General features: G+C 59.0%; 1 protein-coding gene across 2 annotated transcripts in view; it reads right to left on the reverse strand.

Moving 5' to 3' along the window:
• Positions 1 to 1462: 1462 nt before the first annotated feature.
• The window catches only part of ASS1 (argininosuccinate synthase 1), a 50379-nt gene continuing 29041 nt past the window's right edge, over positions 1463 to 22800 (reverse strand). For both annotated transcript variants that reach the window (XM_037144519.2, XM_037144590.2), the window contains exons 10-16: positions 22358 to 22448; positions 20038 to 20122; positions 19435 to 19499; positions 11877 to 12008; positions 6945 to 7101; positions 3167 to 3232; positions 1463 to 1753 (exon numbers count right to left, since the gene is read on the reverse strand). In XM_037144519.2, coding sequence (XP_037000414.2) covers positions 1708 to 1753; positions 3167 to 3232; positions 6945 to 7101; positions 11877 to 12008; positions 19435 to 19499; positions 20038 to 20122; positions 22358 to 22448 — 642 coding nt within the window. In that variant the 3' untranslated portion in view covers positions 1463 to 1707. The remainder of the gene's footprint in view (positions 1754 to 3166; positions 3233 to 6944; positions 7102 to 11876; positions 12009 to 19434; positions 19500 to 20037; positions 20123 to 22357; positions 22449 to 22800) is intronic.

Below are 22800 nucleotides of genomic sequence, written 5' to 3' on the forward strand. Positions count from 1 at the left end.
GAAATTATTTATGATGTAATGTTAAAATTTTAAGAGCAGGGCATGACACCTGCTTTTAAAAGAGTTTATCCTGATAACCCTGCAAAAGTATTTCCAAGCATGGAAAACTGTGACTGGAAAGAAATATCCCAGGTATGAGCAGATACTGGGTGATAGTTGTTTCTACAGGACTGTTATCTTTCTAAGGACAACAGCTAAGGACATAAACACACAAGATTTGGGTGTCAGCGAGGCCAGGGTTTGGTTCTTGGGTTCTTGGCTCTGTTACTCGCTAGCTGAGTGGATGCTGGCAAATCAGTTTCTCTGCATCCCAGTTGCCATGGAGATAAAAGCATCTACCTCACAGCACAGTTTTGAAGATTCAATGAGATCATGTGAATAAAGTATAGAGCAGAGTGTCTGCCACCAAGTTAACATTCACTGAGTAATTCATTTATTACTCTTATAATTAGAGAAAAAGAAGTTCTAAAGGTGCAACTTCCTTGGAAGGAAACCTCCACTGACAAAGGAGTGCAGTGGAGATCAGAGTCAGGGGAGGGCGCGGGGCAACCGGGGCGACCAGGGCGACCAGCACCAGTGTCTACCCAGTGAAGGTGTTTTTGGTTCTATGTGGCAGTAACTCGCTCACCCACCTTCAGCCCTAAGTGGTGGTTGGTCGTGAGAACACCAGGGTGTCTCGGATAATCCAGGTTAAGAAATGCTACCAGCTTCATGTGACACGAACCAGGATGGGAACTGGAACTCTAAACCCTAGACCACACTTCCCAGTTCTCCCCTTTTCTTCCATCCTCTCCCTCCCCGCTTTTCTATTCATATCCGCACCCCCCCCCCCATGCCTAGGTTGATTCCTTCTCAGTCTGGCCTCATTTCCAGGTGTAATTCCTGGCTGAGAGATTCTGATTGGCCCCACTCTGCCTGGGTGTCCAGGATGCTCCAATCAGATAGGACCAAGGGGGTGGGCTCACAGTAGCAGCACTGCAGTAGAAGGAAGCTTGGAGCCCAGGTGGCCACCTGATGTGCCCACTCAGTTCTGTGCCTGCTCTGCTCACCCCTCTCCTTGGGGTTCCCCTTCAGCTCGGGGTCTCCTTCTTCCACACGTTAGGCTCCTGAAGGGCACCCAGCCGTGGTGGCAAAGACTCATGTGGCCAGTCACAGCCTCCACTGTGGGCAGGACAGCTCCAAGATATGTCACCCAACCTCTCCTTGGTATCCCTGTGTCACAGTTGGTGACAAGTGCCAGGCTGCTGGGCTAGGGTTGGACCCAGGTGGGCACTTCTGGATTCCCTATTTTTTGCTGGAGGAGAGAGGGTTCCATTTTTCCAGATAAACAGATTCTCAGGCAAAAGGTGGCCTTCGGGAGCACTTAGAAAACACAAAGGCTGGTCTACAGAAAACGTGACTGACTGCACACAGACACTGGCATTCTTAACCCCGTTTCTGCAGAAATAAAGAAACAAAGGACTAATGCACCTCCTTTTTAATTGTCATTTTACAGCTCCTCGCTGCAGCCAGCCCCCAACCTTCCCTTCGCTGACCACTTTTGTAGGCTACAGGGGACCAGGGAACAAAGCTGGGGTCTGGCACCCCCACCACGCTGCCAGCCCCGCCCCGGAGAACAAGTCACAGCTACAAATTATCACGACAATTAGCGCCCGTACTTGGGAGATGGGCGAAGTGAGGAGGCCCAGCTCCTCATTGTCAGCTGGTCTATTTGCTGTTGACCTTGCTCTGGAGGCGATGATATTCCTTCAGCCTGTGAACCAGATTCAAAACAAAGAAAAATGTAAATTAACAATAACAACATGCACTCAATTCAATTAATGCAGGCAGAGCCGGGGTGGCGGGGGCAGCTGATTGTTAAGATGTATGTGAAGTTGTCTTTTTTGCCCCCCCTCCATTCCCTCCAATCAGGGTGAGGTAATTAATTTATCTTAGGGAGAAAACATTGCTCGTCATTGTCAAAGACTAAGAGCTTAATCGGCAATGGGAGAAATGAAGAGGCCGTTATGAAAACCTGGTGTGTTTGGAGCCATTTAAAAAGGTTTATAGTCATAAAATACAAACAGAGGGTGGAGGGGGCAGGGCAGTGATGGCGGTCGGGTGGGGGAGCCCAGAGAGTGGTGGGGCTGGATTCCACATCTCTCCTGGGCTTGGCTCCGGGGACAAGAGAGTGGCTGTAGGTGGCTGCGTTCCCAGGGCACGTGTGGGAGAGAGGAGAGGGACTCATGCCTTCTTCCCCACCCCAAGCCCCAGGAGAAGCACGGTGGCGATTAAGAATCCAGAGCAGGACACACAGCCCTTCTGGACTCCTCTCCACAGCTTCCTGGCTGTGTGACCATAGCCCAGTTACTTAACCACTCTGGGCCTGTTTCCGGAATTGCAGGTTTGTGTTGGAATTAAATGAGATAATCTAGGAGATGCCTGGAAGTGGCTCGGTCTTTGGTAGCTGCTGGCAGTAAATGATCCTGTTTGCCCTTGTATGTGCCAGCCCCCGGGCCGCACCCAGGCTGGGGGCCTGCTGCTAGGCTCCTCCTGCAGGCCAGGTTCTGGGCCCCGTGCTTGACTCCACAGACTCCCATCACTTTCCGCACCGGTGAGGCGGGTACGGTTTACAAGCCCACGTGGGGTTCCCACATGTCCTGAAGGGCTCTGAGACCGACCGCCCTGCAGTCAGGATTTGAACCCCGGTTTGAGTGGCTTTAGATGCATGCCACCCCACTGGGTCATGGCTAGGATGGCTTCCAGCCAGACCTGCAGCTTGGGTAGGGTGACATGAAGGCAGGAGCTGGCCAGGTGGCCTTCTAAGGCTCCTCTCTGATCTGCCCAGGAAAGGGGCTCCTGGTGGAGTCCCTGCAGCTGGAGAGGGTGCCAGTAAATGGCAGAAGCCCAGGGCAGAGGCACATGGCAGAGCCCCAGGACCTGGGACCCAAGTGCCCAGGACCCTGCTGGCTGTCAGCTGTGCCTTCTGGCCCCACTGAGATTCGAGCAGGCTGAATCCAAAGCAGGCCCTGAGGATGCCATGAACAGAGGGACAGGAAGCAGGGGCGGGGGGGGGACAGGGGGGCTTGTCTAGGGCAGAGCAGTGGTCTGAGTGATCCAGGTCCCAGCAGGGTCTGCCACCCACACCTGAGGGGCCTGAGGACCTGTCAGGGCCAGAGCACCTCACCTCAGGGAGTTGATGTTGATGAAACCAGTGGCATCAGTTGGCTCGTAATCGCCCTGCACGTTCATGCTGCATGGAGAGAGCAGAAGCCCGTCAGCACCCCTGGCACCCAGGAGGCCTCCGGGGCCAGGCAGAGCCGCCACCCCAATGGGAAGGGCGGGTCCTGGCCAGCCAGTGCCTGCGCTGCCCCGGCAAACCAAGGACACACCTAGCGCCAGCCCTGCCCTTGGGGTGGTGGCGGCTCGGAGGAGTGTGCGGGAGCGGCTGCTGCAGTCCAGGGGCCCGGAGGCCAGGAGGCCGGGAGGCCAGGGGCCGCCCCCGGGAACAGCCTCGGGCTGGCAGGCTGCAGGGTGGCCTCCGACCTTCCCCGCAGGATCTGTCCACTGCGCTGCCTTTCTCCTTGCTTGCCCAACCAGCGAGACCCTGTCTGACCCTTTCTCACACCTGGACACTCTGCCAGGGGGTCATGGAAAGTGCCGGGTCAGCTGCAGCTGTGCTCATGGGACAGACATTCCCCCCCCCACATCTATGGCTGTCATATTCCACAGTCTCCACCTTTTCAGGTGCTCTCACTGAGCTGCCCCCTGAAACTCTTCCCAGCTGCAGTCGTTCTAGTGTGACCACCTCTGTTGGCCTCCCAGCGCCACCCCCACCCCATCATAGTGCTCAGGGAAAATCCCAGGCAAACTCTGGTCTTGCACTAGAAAATGGGGCTTCACATGAAACAATGAGTTGGGCACCTGGTGCGTGGAAAGGACTCGCTGTTGCTCACAGCACTCACTCAGCGACTCATTCATTTACTCAGGTATTTATTAAGCACCTACTACCCACCAGGAGCTGTGCCAGGTGCCTAGGAAACAGGAGCAAGACAAGAACAGTGCCCATGGTGGGTGGTGGAGCAGACATGAGCAATCCATCACCCATCTGTTAGTTATGACTGTGATAAGCTCTTTGAGGACAAGTTCAGGGCACTGTGATCCCAGATCTGACTCTGCAAGGCCACCCCCTCCCTATCTGACTCCCCAGGGAGCCCCTCCGTGCCTCTGGGGGAAAGGGGGACCCTCCCATTTCTCACGGACCCCTTCTTATGTCCTGCCCTGAATCAGCCCCTTGTCCTCGGGTCTGCCAAACTCCAGCCTCAGGACACAACGGTTTCAAGGAGCCTCCTCGGGAGAGGTGAGACCGAGGAGGAGGGCAGAGGGGATCTGCTGTGTTTTGTTGTTTTTTTTCCAGCCACCCCGAGGCTGTCTGTATCTCTGACTGGCTCTTTGTGGACTGTGGACTTTGTACAACAAGAACTAGGGTCTCTGCCCCCACCCTGCCCCAAACATGGCGGGGCTTGAGTTCCGTTGCCCTCCGCTCTGTGCCCTGCCCTGACCTTCGTGGGATCTTGAAGCTGGCACATGGAACTCCCACGCCCCCACCCCTCCCTCCTCTCCACCTCCCAGGGGCCCTCCAGAGCTCAGGTGGCCAAAGTCACCAACATTCAACCAGCAAGTTCCTTGTAAGGGGACCTGACCTGAGACTTCAAGGGGCTGCAGTTTGGCACCCTGCACCGGGCAGAGGAAAAACTGGACCAAACTAAAGCATCAGCCTACAGACACCCACCTCGCTCCCACTTCGGAGCCACCCGGTCCCCTGTGCCAGGGTCCTTGTGCTCGGTCTGGGGGAGGGGACCTGAGGGGAGAGGCCAGGAGCCCCCCACCCCGCCTCCAATCCTGTGCATCTGTCCTTCCACCCCCATCTCCTGCGTATCAAAACAAATGCCCTCCCTTTCCCACAACGGGCCCTGGATCACCCCACAGCCCTGCAAGGTGAGGTCACGTCCAGGGTCAGACTTGTCCCGAGAGGCTGCCGAAATGTTTCCAGAGGTGTTTCTCAGGCACAGAAAAACCTCTTTTTAAAACCGTGGTTTGGGGTTGGTGGGGGGGGGGGTTGGAAAAAGAGTTTACAATGATTTTTTTTCCACCTCCCCTGACGGTCTACAGAAAACCTCTATGCTTTTATTTCTGTTCATTCGAGTGGCGCTGACCTGCTCTATAATTACGTTACTTTCTACCTACTGCGCCACGGCATTTCCAGCCCTGCTGCCTCTCGCGGCTTCCTCGCTGGTCCCTGTGACGCTGTCACTCAAGGGCTTTCAAGTCAGCGATGTAGAAATCAAAAAGAAAAGGGACATAGTCGGAGACACAGTGAGAATAAATGCTCCTGCTTTTCTCTCTTTTTTTCCCCTTTCCCTTTTTACTTTATTCATTTAATCTCCCTGAGTGAGACTCTAAGGCTTAATGAAGGGTTGGGCAGATTATTAGAGGCTGTTGATTTGGAGGGGGAGGGAAGAAAGAGCCCGAGGGAGAAAGAGAGAAGATAATTTGACATTTACCCCGACTGATCTAAACTGATTCGGTTATATTTATGGCTTATAAAGTGTTTAGAAAGATTGAAGGGGGGAGAAACTCAATGCAGCGAAGAGAGGGAAAGAGAAAAATTATATTGACTGCCAAACAAAACTCGTGCGGTAATTCTCACCTGACCCTGGTGGGGGGGGCGGGGGGTGGGGGGGAGAGCCCGCCTCAGCCTGAGCGAAGCTGGGCCCGGGACTTGATTCAGGGGTGGCTGTCTGTCCCAAAGGGGCCTGTCCCCACCTCTCATTGGGCCAGGCGGCCCCCACACAGGCGCCTCGCTCCTCGGTCAAGGCCACTCTCTTATTCTCGATGCAAACAGAGGCCCAGCGGAAGGCCACCTGCTACCTGTGACGCAGCCCACCAGGCCTGGCTGTGCCCGCCACGTTCTCCTCCGGTCCTCGGCCTGGCGAGTCGTGGGGACCCCTCATGATTCTCTGCTTGGCGCCTTTCTCGTCTCATTGATTCTCCCCTCCACTCCCTCTTGGCTTCAGAGGACAGGGAGATGCCTGCTGCTCCCCAGTGTCCTCAACCCATCGTCCCCCCCCTCCCCTCCCTTCCCCTCCAGGCCTGCGTGTCCGGGTAGCTCTCTGGACCTGCCTCAAAGAAAACCCACACTCAAGGGCATGCATGATATTTCCTCAAAAACGTTCTCAATTCAGTGTTTGCCGCTGGAATGTACCCTGCTGCTCGTGCCTAAAAACCCAGGACCTCTTGATTCTGGACCTTTCCATGTCCCTCCACATCCCAGCCCTTTTGATCCCACTTTCTAAACATCTGCCGGATCCTCCTGCTTCTCTCTATTCCCAGAACCGTCGTCAACACATTGCAAGCCGCCCACGAGGCGCGGGGGGCCTGGTTTCTGCTGCAGCCAGTGCCCACCTCGCTCACACGTATTCTCTAGCGCAGCCAGAAGGACCCTTGAAACACACACCCCCGGTCACATCCTTCCTTTGCAGGTCTGCCTCCAGGACCCTCATGTTCCAGCCTCTTGCCCCTTGCATTCTTCTAGTGGCTGGAACATTCCAGATCCTTCCAAGGCTCAGAGCCTCTGCCCATGACACACTCTTATCTTTTCAAGATCAGCTCAGAGATGACTTCCTCAGGGACTCTTCTCCACACCTCCGTGACCACACCTAGTCAGAGTACCCCACGCCTCCTCACAGCCTGGAGTCACCTTTCCGAACTCTACCTTCGGGGGACCGTTCGATGGGTGCCTCCCACCCCCTCGAGCCTAAGAGTCCCATCAGGGCACAGGTGGTACTGGCCGGCTGCCCAACTGTCGCCCTGTGCCCTGCCCAGCACTGCTGAGAAAGCCGGTCGTAAGGGGCACCGGACACGTGAGCATGTGCCCGCAGGGGCGCAGGCATGGGGACACGTACCTCACCAGTTCCTCGTTATACAGGGACAGTGGGGACTCCCGGCCGAGGATGTACACCTGACCCTTGAACACGGACACTGTGACCTTCCCTTCCACACGTTCCTGCGACTTGGCGATGCAGTGGCGGACAAATTCACACTCGGGGCTGTGCCAGAAACCTGCGGGGAGGAGGCAGTGTGGGTGCTCGGGGGGCCGCCTCCACCCTGCGGCCTCGGGCCAGGGCCTGGGGAAGGGCAGCTGGCCATACCCCGTCACGGCCTGGGTCGGCCTCCTTCTCTGCTGCGTTCCGGCACCAGTGACCACACCAAGGCACCAGCCCACAGGGCCCCGACCTGCGACTGTGTGGCTAAGGAGTCCTCCTGGTCTCTGCCATGTGGTCACCCCCTGAGGGTCAGGAGGGGGGACGCTCACCCACTGCTTCCCGCCACTCATTCAGGGAGCACCGTGGGCAGGTGGCAGGGACACCACAGTGACAGGACCCTGTCCTTTGCCCACAGGGAGCTCATTTTTGCAAGGGAGACAGAGTTATCAGGCAGAGGACCAGGGAAGACTTGGGCAAGTGCCAGCCAGGGCCCAGTGATGGGGGTGCCTGGCAGCTGGGTGGCAGTTTGGGGGCCAAGAAGACTGCCTATGCGGCCTTCTCTGTGCCTTCACCTGTGGAGGGGTGGTGACTCAGTGTCCCCTCCTGGGACTAGTGGGTTCACCCATGTGGAGGCCCTGGGCGCAGGGGCTGCTGGGAACGCCGGTGTCTCGGCCCAGGGCCGCAAAGAGGCCCACCCCTCGGGCAGGACCGCCCCTCGGGGATCAGTGGGCCATTGTCTGCAGCCTGCGACATTTTCACTGCAAAAGTAACATTAGCGGGCACTCTGCTAGGCTCCTCGCATGGACTAGCTTTTCCTCGCACAGAGCCCATAAGAAACTCTCTCGGCTTCTTGCTTTCCCGGGTGAGGACCTGAGGGAAGCCAGGCTGTGGTGGGGGGCCTGGGTCTGACCTCAGTGGGCCCACGTGGCACTGCATGATCCCCTTGGAGTTCTCCTGTCTGTGGCCGGAGTGCCCGGTGAGGTGCCTGAGAAACAAGCCCCTGCCTCCCACCGTGCTGGGTCCCCGGGGCCCTGAGGCCAGGAAAGGCTGTGCGCTGGCTCCCGGTCCAGGCAGGCTCAGACCTGCGGGCAGCAAGCTCCGGCTGCTCGCTAGTTTCTGCGGAGGGGCCAGCAGGTGGGCTGGCCAGGGTGGGGGAGGGACGGGACAGCTCCAGGGCTACGATTTCTCTGAAATAGAGCTGGGAAGGTGAGCCCACCTGGGCAGCTGTGGGGCCAGATGGCTTGTGATCCCCTGCCCTGATAAGGGGCCGGGTCAGCCCGGGGGTCCGGGGCTATTGTCGGAGCCCGGGCCTCCAGGGACCTGTGTGGAGACTCTCGGTGGCAGGGAAGGAAAGCAGGCCTTCTCTGCCACGGGCCTGCAGGGCAGGGGAGGGCAGGGCTCGGAGAGCAGAGGTTGGGTCCTTGCTCTCCAGGGACCTGCCGTTTGGGTTCACATCCCAGTTCCACCTTGACGAGCAAGGTGATCTCCTTGTGCTTCGGTTGCTCGTTTGCACAATGAGATACTGTTATTCCCCACCCTCCTGGGGGTGGTGTGAGTTCAACGAGAGGACGGGGGCCAAGCTCTGAGCATTTTGCATTTGAGATTTGAACACGGCCTCCACCAGCCCTCACTGCATCCAGGGAGACAGGATGGGGAGAACTTGTCCAAAACCCCTCCGCGATACACTCAGATGGCAGGTCTGGCCGAGTGCTCCTGACTCCCGCCCGGACCCTGGCGCCGGCGCGAGGGGACCCTGATGCCCCCACCTCCTGCCATGCCCCCGTGCCCTGGCTTGGCCATCTTCTGACGAAGCTGGGGTGATGAAGCCATTAAGTTCCCAGCCAGAGGACAGGCAGCGGACAGAGACCAGATAGGGGCCGAGACGCCCATTGGAGCTCCTGGCCTGCACTTCCTCTCGGGGTCTCCTGTCTTCATCCCTGGGGGTCTCATGCTCGGGTTTCCTTTCCCAGCAGGTCCAGCCTGGGGTGGGGGCAGCGAGCATGTCATGCTGCGTGGGGACACCCCCCATGTCCCAGGCCTGTGCATGTGTGGGGCGGGGGGCCGGGGCTGGGCTGATGGGGGCAACAGCCCCTGTGTGAGCTGTACATTATGCCCATTTCACTGTTGACGCAACTGAGGTCAGGGGAGGTGAGCTACACCCCCGACGAGATGGGTCCTGAAGCTGGGGTTCTGCCAGGCAGAGCAGTGCATTTGAGGACGGGACAAGAAGACAGGGACACAGTGGTCATGGTAACCAGGGCATCTAGGAGCGGGGCTGAGGCAGAAAGGCTTCCCATGCCTCAGTTTCCCCGTCTTCTCCCAAGACCACAGGGCCTCTCAGGAAGCCAAGCGCCGCAGTGAAGGGGCGGGCTCTGTCACGGGGGCCAGAGAGAACAGGGAAGAAACCTGGCCTGGTGCCCTGTACAGGAAGGGAAACTGAGGCTCAGGGCAGAGACAGGCCTACCCAAGTTCATGAACCTCCGCAGAGGAGAGGCCTCTACCTCCTGCCTCCAAGCCCGGAAGCCACGTCAGGCGTCCGCGGCTATTTAACACGTGCTGGACTCAAAAGGGTGCCAGGCTCCACTCTGGACGCCTCCTTAATGTCCGTGCATTTGGTCCTCACTCCGGCACCTTATTAGCTCCACTCTTCAGATGAGGAAACTGAGGCACGGGGCGGTGAAGCAACTTGCCCAAGCTAACCCCTGGTGTACAACACTTATGTGAAAAATCTCCTCCAACAGCCCCTCTGAGCTGCTGGGGGGACAGCCTGCCACCTGAGGCCGATCTGGACATCTCTGGGGGCCCGGACGGCAGGTGCACCTGGGAAAAATTGATGTTAATGGTAACTACCCAGGATAAGCCTCCAGTGCCCTCGCCTTGTCCCCTTCTCCTCCACCCTGAGCTTTTACCTCCTTTGAAATCTCCTAATCACTGCAACTCATTTTGGGATTTGAAGGGCTTGGCGGGCGACAGAGCAAGAGTACAGCCCAGGTGGCTGGCAGAGGGGCGCCGAGCCCACAGCCAAGGGCCAAGCTGTGCCTCAGACGCCGGGGCTCTCTGTGCACACCACTGAGCCCTTGGGTCACCCCCGCTGGTGGCTCAGCCCACCTTCCCTTCCCCTGGGATCTGATGGAGGGCCCGCGGGGCCGAGAACTTGGCCTCCGAAGCAGGCCTGTCCTGGGCTCACAGCCACCCCTCAGCAGCCATGAAACCTTGGACAAGTGTCTTCCCCTGCCTGGGACTCAGAGTCCTCACCCCAGAGCAGCTGAGATCAGCTAACGCCGGTCAGTCAGTGCCCAGTTCCAGGCCCCACAGCAGGACAGGTGGCGGCCATTCCCTCTGGGAGGGGAGGGAAGCCGGTGGCTGCTCCCCACTCATCCTGGAGGACACCTCTGCGCCGGAGCAGCCCGGCCAGGTGTTCCTCCATCACAGCCTGCCATATCTTAATGACTCTCCTGCTTTGTAACCCAAATCCGCCTTCCAGCACTGAAGCCCCACGGAGCGAGAGAGTCCTTGGTTGGGGGGGGCAACGGCATTTAAACACCTGTCTGTGCCTAGGAAGGGGGGGCCGGCTTCAAAGCGGCTGCAAACAATGGGAGGGAGAAATAACACCAGCCAATAACTCGAGTCTTACTGAAATCCCAACATGAGTTAGAGAGATCAGGAGCTTCCCAAAATCCCGAACCTCGGGGTGGAGGAGAGGGTGGTAGAGCCTCCTCCATGTAGTTACTACCCGTGTGGACTTTCCCTGGGTCCAGGGCCCGTGCGGTCCAGGCCCCCAGAGGTGTCCAGATCGGCCTCAGGCGGCAGCCTGTTCCCCCAGCAGCTCGGAGGGGCGTTGGATGTGGTTTCTCTCTTGGGGAGACAGAAATGTGACGGAGTGGGTCAGCAAAGGTTCTTGGGAAAGGGCCAGAGAGCGTCCTGCGGGTCACGCCGTCTCTGCAGGGATGACTCCGCTTCGGGGGGCTCAGAGGCAGCCCCAGACAGCGTACAAACAGGTGACCAGAGCTGTGCCCCAAAACTAGTCAGGGGCCCTGACATGCCCGTACTTTTTACATGTCAGGAAATAGTACCATTCAAAGGAAAACTTCCCCAACATTTAAACATTTGAACCCTCCTCGTCTTAACCCACAGGCTGAACAAAAACAGGAGATGGGCCCGCTTTGGGGACCACGTTACCCAGCGCAGGGCGGGGGGCTGGGAGTCAGAGGGCCTGGACTCCAGCTCGGGACGACAGGTAGTCTTCCCACCTGTACGAAGGGAACCCGCCCACCTGCACACTAATGTCACCCCTGGCCATGGCACACGTGGGCTGGGCAGGCGGCTGTCCTGGTGACCTCCCAGTGAGTCCGGCCTGGGTCTTGGCCGAGGCAGCCTGTCCCTGGCCTGAGGCAGTCTGGGCAGTGGCTCCAGGCCCTGCCTCCAGACGGCCTGACCTGGGGTCCAACCCAGCAAGGCCTCTTCCCGATGGGTAACTTTGTGCAAGCTTCTCCCACTCCGAGCCTCAGTTTCCTCATCTGTAGAAGGGCCTGGCTGCAGTTCTCCTAGGAAAGTTGGGAGGACCCCTGTGGACAGTTCGTGTCCCCACAAAGTGCCCGGCACTGGCACATGCTGAATAAAGGACCCGACCTTGGAGTCACGGAGATGGTGGACGGCGGGGCAGCGGACGCCTCGGGGGGACCAGCACACTTCCCCTGACACTCTGTGAGCAGGGCAGGTCCCCGCGTGCCCCTGGCTCCCTGGTCCCCTGTCCCCACTTGATCCCCTTCAACCTGCTGGTTTCGGGCGGTGGCCCTGAGCAGCGTGGGACGGGAGAAGGGCGCCGTGGGCGGGGCCTCAGGGACTACGCACCCGTGTACACCAGCTCTGCGAATTTCAAGCCCAGGCCTTGTTTGATTTTGCGCACTTCCCGATCCATGGTGAAGGCCTCGATGTCTAAATGAGCGTGGTAAAGGACCGTCCCCGCTGGGGTCTCGTAGATACCTAGCCATTTTTCCAGGCAGGGGGAAAAGGAGAAAAAAAGAGAGAAACGCATGAAACCCAAACTGTCAGCAAATGACAAAAAAAAAAATAATAATGACTCGTCTGACAGGAGACAAGCCGGTCGGACCCATTCACTCCCAGCTTGCTGCAAAATGCATCTGTCATTATGCTCATGCTGCGGCCACGACAGTCCACTCTGTGGCTTGCGGAGAAAATGTCTGGATGCCCCCCTTTGAAGAGGCCCGCAGACGCTGGAAAATGACAGGGTTCGGAGCAGCTCCCCTCCTTCCCAACGCGCGCCCACCGGCCCGCAGCTGAAAACCTGTAATTAAACCGACGACAGAGGAGCCTGGGCCCCAAATACCCCTTCCTCCCTCCTTCCGGGGAGCTGGGGAGGGGATGGCTGTGCACACGAGTGTACACGTGTTACACGCATAGCTGTGTCCCTGCAGAGCCGTGCTGACTGCCGAGGTGGACGCCTGGCACTCCCCTGTGCTGACCCCACTGCGCAGGTGGGGAAACTGAGGACTGAGAAGGGATGTACCCCAGGGGCAGCTGGGAGCTGAGTCCAGGCCCGAGCCCCTGACCAGTGCCTCTGCGCACGGGAGTCGGCTAGTGGTAGTGACCCACACCCGCCGGCTGGCTGAGGCTCAGGCTCAGCCCCTCCATTTGCCGAACGACCTGCTTGGACCAGACGGGAGGACCAGACCTGGGGGATGTCCGACTGGGGGTGGCGCCGCCCTGCACGTGAGGACACGGAGGCACCGGGACAGGGGAGCTGCCCGTGTGCACACAGCCAGACCCCTGATGGCGGGCCCTTCGGCTTCTCGAAAGTTCCGGTGAGCAGGTACAGCCGCCCTTGGACCAACTGTCCTGCGTTTGTGGCCCCAGTGAAGAGGGGCAACAATGGCCCCACCCCCATGCATCTACCCCAGAAGGGCCTTTTCCCCACCACCTAATGTTCCAGCAGCAAAGGGGCAGGTGTCCATTATCCTGACGATTTACCCCCGTCATCCTTGCAAACCGGCTGCATTAAATGAAACAGGAGGGACCAGCACCCCCGCGTTGGCCCACAGCATCATCACAACAGACAAAAGGTGGAGGCAGCCACAGCGTCAGTCTGCGGGTGAACGAGCGAGCGAAATGCGGCCTAGCCACACGCCGAAATGTCACTCAGCAATGAAAACGCAGGACACCCTGTCACCTGCTGCAACACCTGCAGTGGCCCCCGAGGACATCAGGCTGAGTGAAAGAAGCCCCTCGCAGGAGGACAAATCGCGTGCGATGCCCCATGGACGAGATCCGTAGGAACCAAATCCAGGGGGATAAAAGAACACTGGTTGCCAGGGGCTGGGGGTCAGTGTGTGCTGGGGACAGAGCTTCGGTTTGGGAAGATGAGAAAGTTCTGGGACCCTGGAGATGGACGGAGGTGACGGTCGCACGACAGTGTGAATGAAGGTACCTAGTGCCCCTGAACTAAACACTTACAAAGACTAACTTGGTCAACTGAGTTAGGTATGGTATACTGCGATTTTTAAAAACCCTTAAAAAAATGCCAAAACCATAAAAGAGATTGTTTTCCACTCTGAAATTCAAAGCGGACGTGGGCTGAGACGATGTGACCAGCCCAAAACTCCACCCCCTCCTACCCCGATTGCTCCTTCAGTCCTCCATCTGTGAGTCTGGGGATCACAGACGTGACAGAACTCAAAGGCAAGGCCCTTTAGGGTCGTCCCGGCACCGTGTTCCCCAAACTCTCGGCTGCAAGCCCTGGGCTCAAACAGACCCTCCAGCAGGCAGAAGCCCAGCGTACAGAATAGACAGCCCAGGTCCTGCCGCGGGGAGCAGGCGCCTCTTTGTAAACCCTGCCTCACCCCAAGCAATTCCTAAAAGACTAATCTGGTGCAACAGCTAATTTTACAGATGGGGAGACCGAGGCCTGGAGAGGAAAATGTCTTGCCCAAGGTGCCCAGACCACCGTCTGGAGCTCCCATCCCTGCCCCAGGTGGCCTCTCAGGGCCTTGGCCAAGTGACGAAGGGCTCACAGGAGCATGAAAGGCAGCACCCAAGTCTCACGTGCTGAGGCCGAGAGGAAGGACCTGGGTTCTCCCTGAGGCTCCGAGATGCCAGTCTCGGGGGGATACACGTGACAAAGAGGTCAGGCGTAGATATGATTACAAGGTGCCACAAAAGAGCTGATCCCGTGCCACTGGGCCCGAATCCACTGTGGCCTCTGGGGAGGAAATGACTGCCCAGCAGGACAACACCCGCCCCCCCGGGGGCTCCACAGGCCACACTCGCCTCATCCTCACCCTGGTAAACACGGCGAAGCAGACTCCCAGCCCATTTCTGCAGGGTGGCTCAGAGACAGCCAGACAGGGGTAGGAAGGCTGGCGGAAGTGGGGGCGGGCAGATGGCGGGAAAAAGCCTTTGCAACAGCACCAAGGAGTGGGTATGTGGAGCGGGGGAGACATGGAAAACCTGTGCAAACAGACAAGGAGGCACACGGAAGCTGGGGCCACTCCTTGGGGGGCAGCAAGGCACCACTGCCAAGCGGCTCCAGGTGGCCCCAGGACACTGAGAAGTGACCAGGCGCCAGGCCTGCTCACTTTACAGAGACGGAGGTGAGTGAAGCGTTTGAAAGTTCTGCCTCCCACATGGCAAAAACCACCCCAGTGTTAAGGGGTGAGCGTTCAGTGATTCCCAGGAGCTTTGTCACCAAGAACAGAGCGATTTCTCAAGAGTCACCCAAAGCAAGATAATGGCAGAGGCCGACTGGGCCTCTCATCCCAGCAGGAACTAGGAGCTCAGTACTCATTGGTTCGGAAACAGCCTTCTCCTGGTTAGTTCTGCCACCTTTTGGAGGACGCCAGAAACTTTCAAAGCCAGTCCTAACATGGGCACAGACCCCCGCCGCAGCGCCCCGGGCAGGCCAAGGGCAGGGGGCTCCTTTTCGGTTCCCGGGAAAGCTGGCAGCCCCATTTCCGGCCCTTGGCTGAGCCGACTGTGGGGCGTGGTGCAGGGCAGGGTCAGGGACCAGAAGTCCCGCACTACTCAGTCCTTCCCAGGGAGGGCTCCGCTTTGCTGTGTGTGTGGCCCGGGCCTGCTCGGCCCCCCAGGGGCCCCAGGCAACCCACTTGGAAAATGACATGGTTGCAGTTTGTTGCTCTGCCTTCTAAAGTCCACCTAGCCAAAGGTGAGCACCCAGACACGCTGTCCCCCCTGACCCCCGGGGTGGCGTGCGTGCTGATGGCTTTGACTCCAGGACACTGTGGCCAGCTCGCCAGCATCACCTCCCGACAGGGCAGAGAGGGGACAAGGCCGGCGGGGTGCAGGGTTCGAGGAAGACATCTAGGCTTTCCAGGGAGGAAAGGCTCTGACTTGCCTGAGGGCTCCCCGACAGCTGGCCCGTCACAGCTGCCCCCCAGGGAAAGGACAGAGCCGCCTCCTCCTGAGCCCCCGGAACCAGCAGCACGGAAGCAGCCGGCGCGGCCGGGACACTCCGGCACGGTGAGTGGTCCTGCTCCTTCCCAGGGAAGGCGTCCAAGTTCACGATAACCGATCGGGGAGCCTGTTTTGGGGGTGCTGCCGTTGTGTGTGTGTGTGTGCGCGTGTGTGTGCGAGTGTGCACACAAGCATTTTAAGATCTTCCCTCTCCTCTCCACAGGGGTGAGGGCAGATGATTTCTATGTGTTTCTTCTGGAGAAAAAAAATGACTTTAGAGAAACCGGTGACAGAAACCTGATGCTAAAAGACTATGGATTTGGGGCTTTTGACAGTTGGCATACAAACCACTGAGCAAAGAGGAGGAGGAAATGACAGCTGAGTCTCGGTGTCGCCGCGGAAGAGACAACAGACATCTCCGAGTGACACGCACAGCGGCCCCCAGTGTCTATTTTCATCGCCCCGTGTTTACAGCAGAAAGACGGAGGTGTCAGCAGCTCTCCGCCAGCGGCTTCAATCACACCATAATCACTGCTGGGGGGTGGGGAGGGGCACGAGGGGCGGGGGCGGGGGCCGGGGCTGCGGGAGAGTGGACCGGAGAGGAAGAGGCGGGGCCAAAACAGCTGCTGCCACTTAAATTCTTGTCTGTTCCTGACACTGCCAGGTTAGCCTGGATTGAGCAATTTGGCAGAATTGAGTGGGATCGGAACTCAGCCAGAAGTCGGGGTTTTGGGGGAGCGGTTGGGGGTGGAGCACCTGGACCAGAGGCTCTGGTTCTTTGGGAAAGCAGTATCCAGAGGCAGGGATTTGGAAACACCAGGGGAAGAGAGGTTGGCCGGAGCCCAAGGGCATCCCTGTTAGGCACCAGGGCCAAGAAGAGAGGCGGTTGCCATGGTGACGGGGAGGCAAGTGATGGTGGGACAGTAACCATCCTCTCTGTTCCTGGCCACCCCAGGCCTCTGGGAGGGCAAGTGCCTTTGCTCTGCAGGGCTCCCTCCACTCTCCACCCAGAAGGTTCTACCTGTGCAGAGCTTCTGGTAAGTGGGCAGGCAGCCCTTGCTGTTTCTTGGCCAAAAGTGGAAGAGTGAGGAGGAAGTGAGGAAAGGGGAGAGTAGGAGAAAGATGGGTAGGGCAGAGGGAGAAGGGCAAAGAGTGGAAGGGAAAGAGTAGAGCGAAGAGAAAGCTGGCAATGAGGAGGAGCAGAAGGAGGAGACGACAGCGGAGAAGAAAGAGGGGCAGCAGGCAGAGGCAAGACCTGGAGGGGCAGGCGGGGCGAGGAGCGAGGGTGAGCGGAGGTGAGCGGAGGACAAGGACAGAGCTGGCTCCTTCTCTGCTTTCCTCCTGCCTGCCTTGCCCCCCCCCCCCACTGATTTCATTTACTTCACTTAATTAGCCCCCCTCCAGAGCTAAAAAGATAATGCGATAATGACGATGTGAACAGCCACAATGCAGCGAAAGCCACTCCATCCTTGGTGTCCCCAGCCCCCTGCCCCTCTGACCCCAAGGCCCCTCGCGTCACTGAGCCGGCCACGCAGGGCCACCCAGGTCCACGGCACTAACACTGTCCAACTCCCTAGCCCCCCAGCCCTCGAAACAAAACAAAACAAGCCCTTAAAGAATTTCAATTATGTGCTTTGTAAAATCAATACAAATGACACTTTCCCCTTGTACACCAGGATAGCGACAATAATCTTCCTGCTCTGCCCTCGATGTAATTGGCAATTAACAGGGTCTCCTGTTACTACAGACCTAATAAAGACCTGGCCGTGGGCGCGTCCGTGTGTCCCAGGTTATTGCCGGCTCTTTCTTTCTCACTAGGAGTCACTGGGGGTGGAGAAATAAGAACAAGCTATCCCCCCAAATTAGGAAGCCACTTTCTTCTCATCCCCCACAACCCAAGTAAGAAAACGGGCGAGTTAGAAACTCCCAGAGGGAGAGGGTGACATCGCCCACGACAGCATCGCCCGCCCGGGCTGCCCGCCTTCGACAGCTGGGGTCACAGAGAGGGGAAGCACCTCGCCTAGGGTCACACAGCGCGCTCTTGGAGTCGATCACTCACTGTTGTCCCCAAAGACGGCACAGTTCTGACCGAACCCCCTGCTTCCGGGAACAGTCCTGTGGACGCACAAACACGACATGGGCAGGGGTAGGCTACTCCTCCAGGATGTCTTCCCAGGTAGCCCAGACTAGGCCCTTATCACCACCTCCTCCGCTTCAGGTTTGCGTGGTGCCCCCTGCCGAACAGAATGCCATTTCTCCGCATGACCTCTGGCCAGTCCTCATCTTTCCAATAAGGAGATTTGTTTTCACTGTCAATGCCAATCCTGATGATGGGTAGTGACTGCCTGAAGCACCGAGACACCTCTGCAACCAATCGGTGATGCCCGCCCAGGGCCTGGGTGGGCCATGACGACAGGGGCCTTAGTGCACACCCGTGAGCCTTGTGGCCATCGGTGGGACGCCTCCACCACTCCAGCTGCTGCCAAGACACCCGCTAGGCTCCAACCCAACAGGGACACACCCCACACTAAGCTCTCGGCCTCTCGGGATCTGGGGCGTCGCGCGATCCTGGTCCTGCCACCGACGTGCCTGGGACTTTGTCTATAAAACGAGGGTGCCGGTCGCTGGCTCCCCAGGTCCCTCCCAGGTCTGCCTCGGACAATTCACACTGTGCAGACTCCCAAGGGCCGGCCAACACGAAGGCACATTTAATCAGACGGTGACGTGGGTAAGGAGACAAAGGCGCGAGAGGATAAGAGGAAGCAGCTAACGAGTAATATTGTTCTCAACAAGGCCTTCCAGAGAGTTCCAATTAGGCAGTTTCCATAACAGCCCAGCGGGGCAGAGGCCGACTCCCCGCCCGCTCCCCACGCCCGGCTGTTTGGAGATAAACTCGAACAGTTCAGAGCCCCCACGATGGACTCCCACTCCCACACCTAGTATCCCCCCCGGGCACACAGGCCGAGAAATGACCAGTCCAAGGGGCAAACCTGGGGTGCGAACCCCAGCATCCTGCCTGCCGCCTCAGCACCCTCTTCTGACAGCTGAAGTCTGGCCGCTGCCTCTCTCTTTGGACTTGAGAATCTCAGTACAACGTCTCCAAGGGCAAAGGCCTTGACGATACCTTGGCCTGGGTTTATTTGGTTGCTATCTTTTTAAGCTGACCCTAAGCAAAGCAACAGGAACACCTGCGGGGTGGGGGGGGAGGCCCAACCCCACCACAGGTGTTTAAAAAGTTCAAGCGCCCAATTTCACGGCTCTAACTGCCAAAAGCTTGCCCCTTCTCCTAGAGTGCCCACAACCTAGCTCATCACAGACCCTCAGGGAGCTGAGATCCCCCGAATGAATGGGGAAAATGAGTCCTCAGGGGGAAGGCGTGGGGGAGACGCCTTGGCGAGTGACTGACAGAGGGAATCACGGAGCTCTAAGGGAAGAAAGGGGCACCTGTTTGGGGACCAGCCTCCCCGCCCTCCTGGCTCAGCCAGAAGCAGGTGTGGGGTGGGCAGTGGAGCCAAGGGGGCCGCCCTCACCTGGAGAAGCCCCCACCCACCACCTTAGGCCACATCTGATGCTGGGACAAGCCCTCAGGCCCTGGCCACTTGCAGCTGCGGCGCAGCCGGAAGTGCCCACCCCATCCCCACGCCAGCGGCCTTCTCAGTTCAGCCCTAACAATCACAAAGCCAGCCCTGCACCCCCCGCCATGTGCCTCCAAACCAGGCTGACCTGCCCGGGGCACTGACCCCTCTCTCCTCCCAGACGGGTGCCGGGTGCCTCCCTGACGGGGGCAAGGCCCTTCTCACAAAACTCCCCGCAGCCAGTGGCCAAGCGCCCTCGTCCCCACTTCACGGGAGGCGAACGGAGTCTGCTGGGGGTGAAAGGACTTGCCCGAAGTCACCAATGCGGCACAGGAGTCGCGATGCCTGAGTGGGAAAGGGGGTTGCTGGGAGCTGAGGCGCGCCCCCAGGGTGGCGAGCAGACGCACCTCGAGACTTCATCCCGATGAAGCGGTTCTCCACGATGTCGATGCGGCCCACGCCATGCTTGCCCCTGCGGGGAGAGCAGGTCATGGGGGCGGCTGCCTCGGACCACATCCAGGCTGTGCCCACCCCGGAGCCCCACGCAGGACGCCAGGCACCGTCTCAGATGTCCTCAGGCTGAGAGGACGTCTGAGCCAGGTCACCCGGTCCAACCCCACATTGTGCAAGAAGAGGGGAAACAGAGGCCCAGACAGGGAAGCGATGGCTCAGGTGACACGGTGAGTTTAGTTTGCAGCTCCCATCACAGCTGTCATGGGTCTTGCATGGCACCAGCCCCAACCACTGTCCATCGCCCCTCCTGTCCTCCAGCCCAGAGCTTGGCAGCTCCAGCTGGGCTGTTCCAAGGGGGCAGCAGACCCCCTGCGGTAGTTACCGTTCAAGACCGAGGGCCACCAGAACCCGAACCAGAGACTATGCCAAGGCTGCCCCTAGAACGTGGCCCAACCTCCCTGGCCCCTAAGCCTGGCCATCAGCTGCAACAGGCCAGGCCGGCGCTGGCCAGACTGAGGCTTCCTGGGTGGGGGGAGGGGCAGGGCTAAGATACTCACGCAACTTCGTTCAGGTAAGTGAAGAGCTCCAAGGACGTGCGGTGGGTGGTGCCATCCTTGATGTTCGTCACCTTCACAGGGACCCCTGAGGTGGGAGGACAGGGCCGTGGGCCTCCAGGCTGGTGCTCAGCGGAGGAGCCTGGGCCTGCCCCCCCGCCCCCCACCCCCCACCCCCGCCCGCAATGCCTTAAATGGATGTGACAGACATGGGCTGCAAACGACTCCTCGGAAAGCCCTGCGCAGGTTGAGGCCTGCTGGGGGACGAGACGGGGCGAGAGAGCCCCCCGGAATGAAAGGGAAAATGCAATAAAAACGCTCTCCCCCACCCTTCCCATTCTCTTCGCCCCTTTTGCATTTAGGGCCTGTGAAATTGGAACCAGGCCCTGAACTAATTGAATTTCACGCTCCACCATTGTCTTATGCCGGGAGCACCTTCTGTCCCACCAGTTACCCGGGGGCCGCCGGGCCGAGGTGCGGCCGAGCGCGAGCACACACACACACACACACACACACACACACAGCCCCTTCGTGTCTGTCAGGCAGACCCCCACACCCCCACCCCTGCACCCCAGACCTGCATGCAGCCACCTGATTGATGGGGGTGAAACGGTGCCCGCTCCAGCAGGAGAGGTGTTGGAGGCGGCCCCGAATCCTGAGAAGTCGGGCCGGGTGGCGGGAGGGCAGGAGGGAGCCTGGCGCTCGGGGAGGGATGGACCCAGTCGAGGGGGGTGGGGCGGGGGGGGCAGTGGGTGGGTTCGGGGTTGACTTTGAATAGCAAGGGGCACTTTCTCGAACGGTGTGAAATGAGCAATAAATGTATTAGGGGACTAACAAGAGAGCTGTAACAGTGACAAAGGGAGGCTGTTCAAAGTTGGCGGCTAATCCCCCACCCATCTGCCCAGCTCATTACCATGGACCCTGCGATGGGTGCCAATCAGGGCTCAATAGCGCCTTTCGAGTCTTTATTAGCCAGGCGCCGCTGGAGGGGCTTCGCTCAAGGCGCTGTCAGCCTCCCCATTCTTAACCCCCATTTCCAGGGGTTTTATAACTTGGTTGTAAATTGCTATTAAATGTAAGTCTGCCCAATAATGAACCTTAAGCCTCTCTGGCCACCCCCCGCCTCTCCCCTGTCCCTTTCTCTCCCTCCCCTGTCCCATTATCCCCTCCTTCGCCTGGCCTCGGACGGGGCCAGCCCCAGAAAGGCGCTGACATTGTTGGTGCTGCTGCGGAGAAAGCCTCTTAGCCTTTAAAATAGTTAATAATTAGATTAAAACTTCAAATAAATTAACTAGCGGGTGAATGGGGACTGGGCAGGGAGGGCTCCTCCCGTCTATTTTTTTCCAGACAGTCCCCCGGTCATTAAAACGGATCACGTTTCCTGTCCAGCTCTCTCTCACCCTCACCGCTCTGCCGGGCTCCTGGGGGGGGGGGCCTGCGGGGCGGGGCACTACCTGGGTCTGTCTGTCTGTCCCATCCCCTCAGAGACAATGTCCAAAAGGCCGCATGCCCGTGAGCCAGGCCTGGGGCAGGCAGTCTGAGCCCACGAGGAACTTGGTGTTCTAGCTGCCTATAGGGGCCTCAGACTGAGGACTCTGGGGTCCCCAAGTGGCACGAAATTCAAGGGTTTGACCAGATGAGGATCGATGAAAATGCCCACTGTCTCGGCACGGCTCCTGGGAAAGGCCAGGGAGAGGCGGATGGCTAAGGATTGAGTAGCCTCTGTGGCTTCAGGCCCCTTCTCAGGTCCTCAAGCTCCTGACCAGGACCACCTCCTCCAGGAAGCCTCCCTGAGTTTCGAAGCCTCCTGGAAAAGTTCTCTCCTCGCACACGCTGAGCCTGGCCTGATCCTCCCGCTACCAGATACACCTCTCCTTCCCTCGACCCCCAGGGCAAGGGGTTTCCCTGCTGCCAGGCCCGAGGCTGGGCACCAGGCCAGGCCAGCAAGTGCTTCTTGTTGACAGCAGTGAGGATAAAGAGGTCAGGACTCAAGCAAGAGTGGGGTTTGAACCCTGGGGCGTGGTGGAAGGCGAAGCATCAAGCAGCCAAAGGAGGAGTAGCTGCGACCTTCGCTCCATGGTCAGCGAGGGCCCTGAGGCCAGCTCTCTATGTTGAGTGACTTCCCCAAAGGGCCAAACAGCCGGCAAGGGGCGGCTGGGACTGGCGCGCTCTCACTCTGAACCTGGTGCCCTTGAACTAGTGGGCAGTGGCCGAGGGTGCCCTGGAGGCTCCCTGGGTCCTGCCATCCGGCTGGAGGGGGAGGCTGGGAACCCTTGAGCAGAGCCTTGAGCCCACCGGCCCGAGTCCCCGCGAGGTCACTTACCTTTCTTGAACTCAATCTCCAGGAGGTCAGGGCTGCTGGGGCCTTTGGCCGGGTCCTGAGTCTTTGTGTAGAGCCCGGGAGGCGCATGGTTCTGACCAGAGACAAAAAGAGGTTGGTGACTGGGGTGCCCAGAGCCGAGCCATGCCATGCTGGGCCCCAGGCACCCTGCACCCCACCTCCTGCAGAGATCTGCACCCCTCTCCTGGACCGGGGGGCTGTTGGCTCCCACCCGCCTCCTGGCACTGTCCCACAGGCCTCCCAGCCCCCAGCCTGGAGCCATCCCCGACTGCCAGGGGCCCGGGAGACAAAGGGCTCAACAAATCAGACAATTTTTCCCCTCAACTTGATCTCATCTTTTTCTTCGACGCCCCCACAGCTGGAGGTAGAATAGCAGGAGAGGAACAAGTCAGGCAGGAAAAGTGCGACTTTGGAGGCGCGAGGCG

Source organism: Artibeus jamaicensis, unplaced genomic scaffold (assembly GCF_021234435.1).
Source record: "Artibeus jamaicensis isolate MK-2021 breed Jamaican fruit bat unplaced genomic scaffold, CSHL_Jam_final contig_471, whole genome shotgun sequence".
In the NCBI taxonomy this organism is placed as follows: domain Eukaryota; kingdom Metazoa; phylum Chordata; class Mammalia; order Chiroptera; family Phyllostomidae; genus Artibeus; species Artibeus jamaicensis.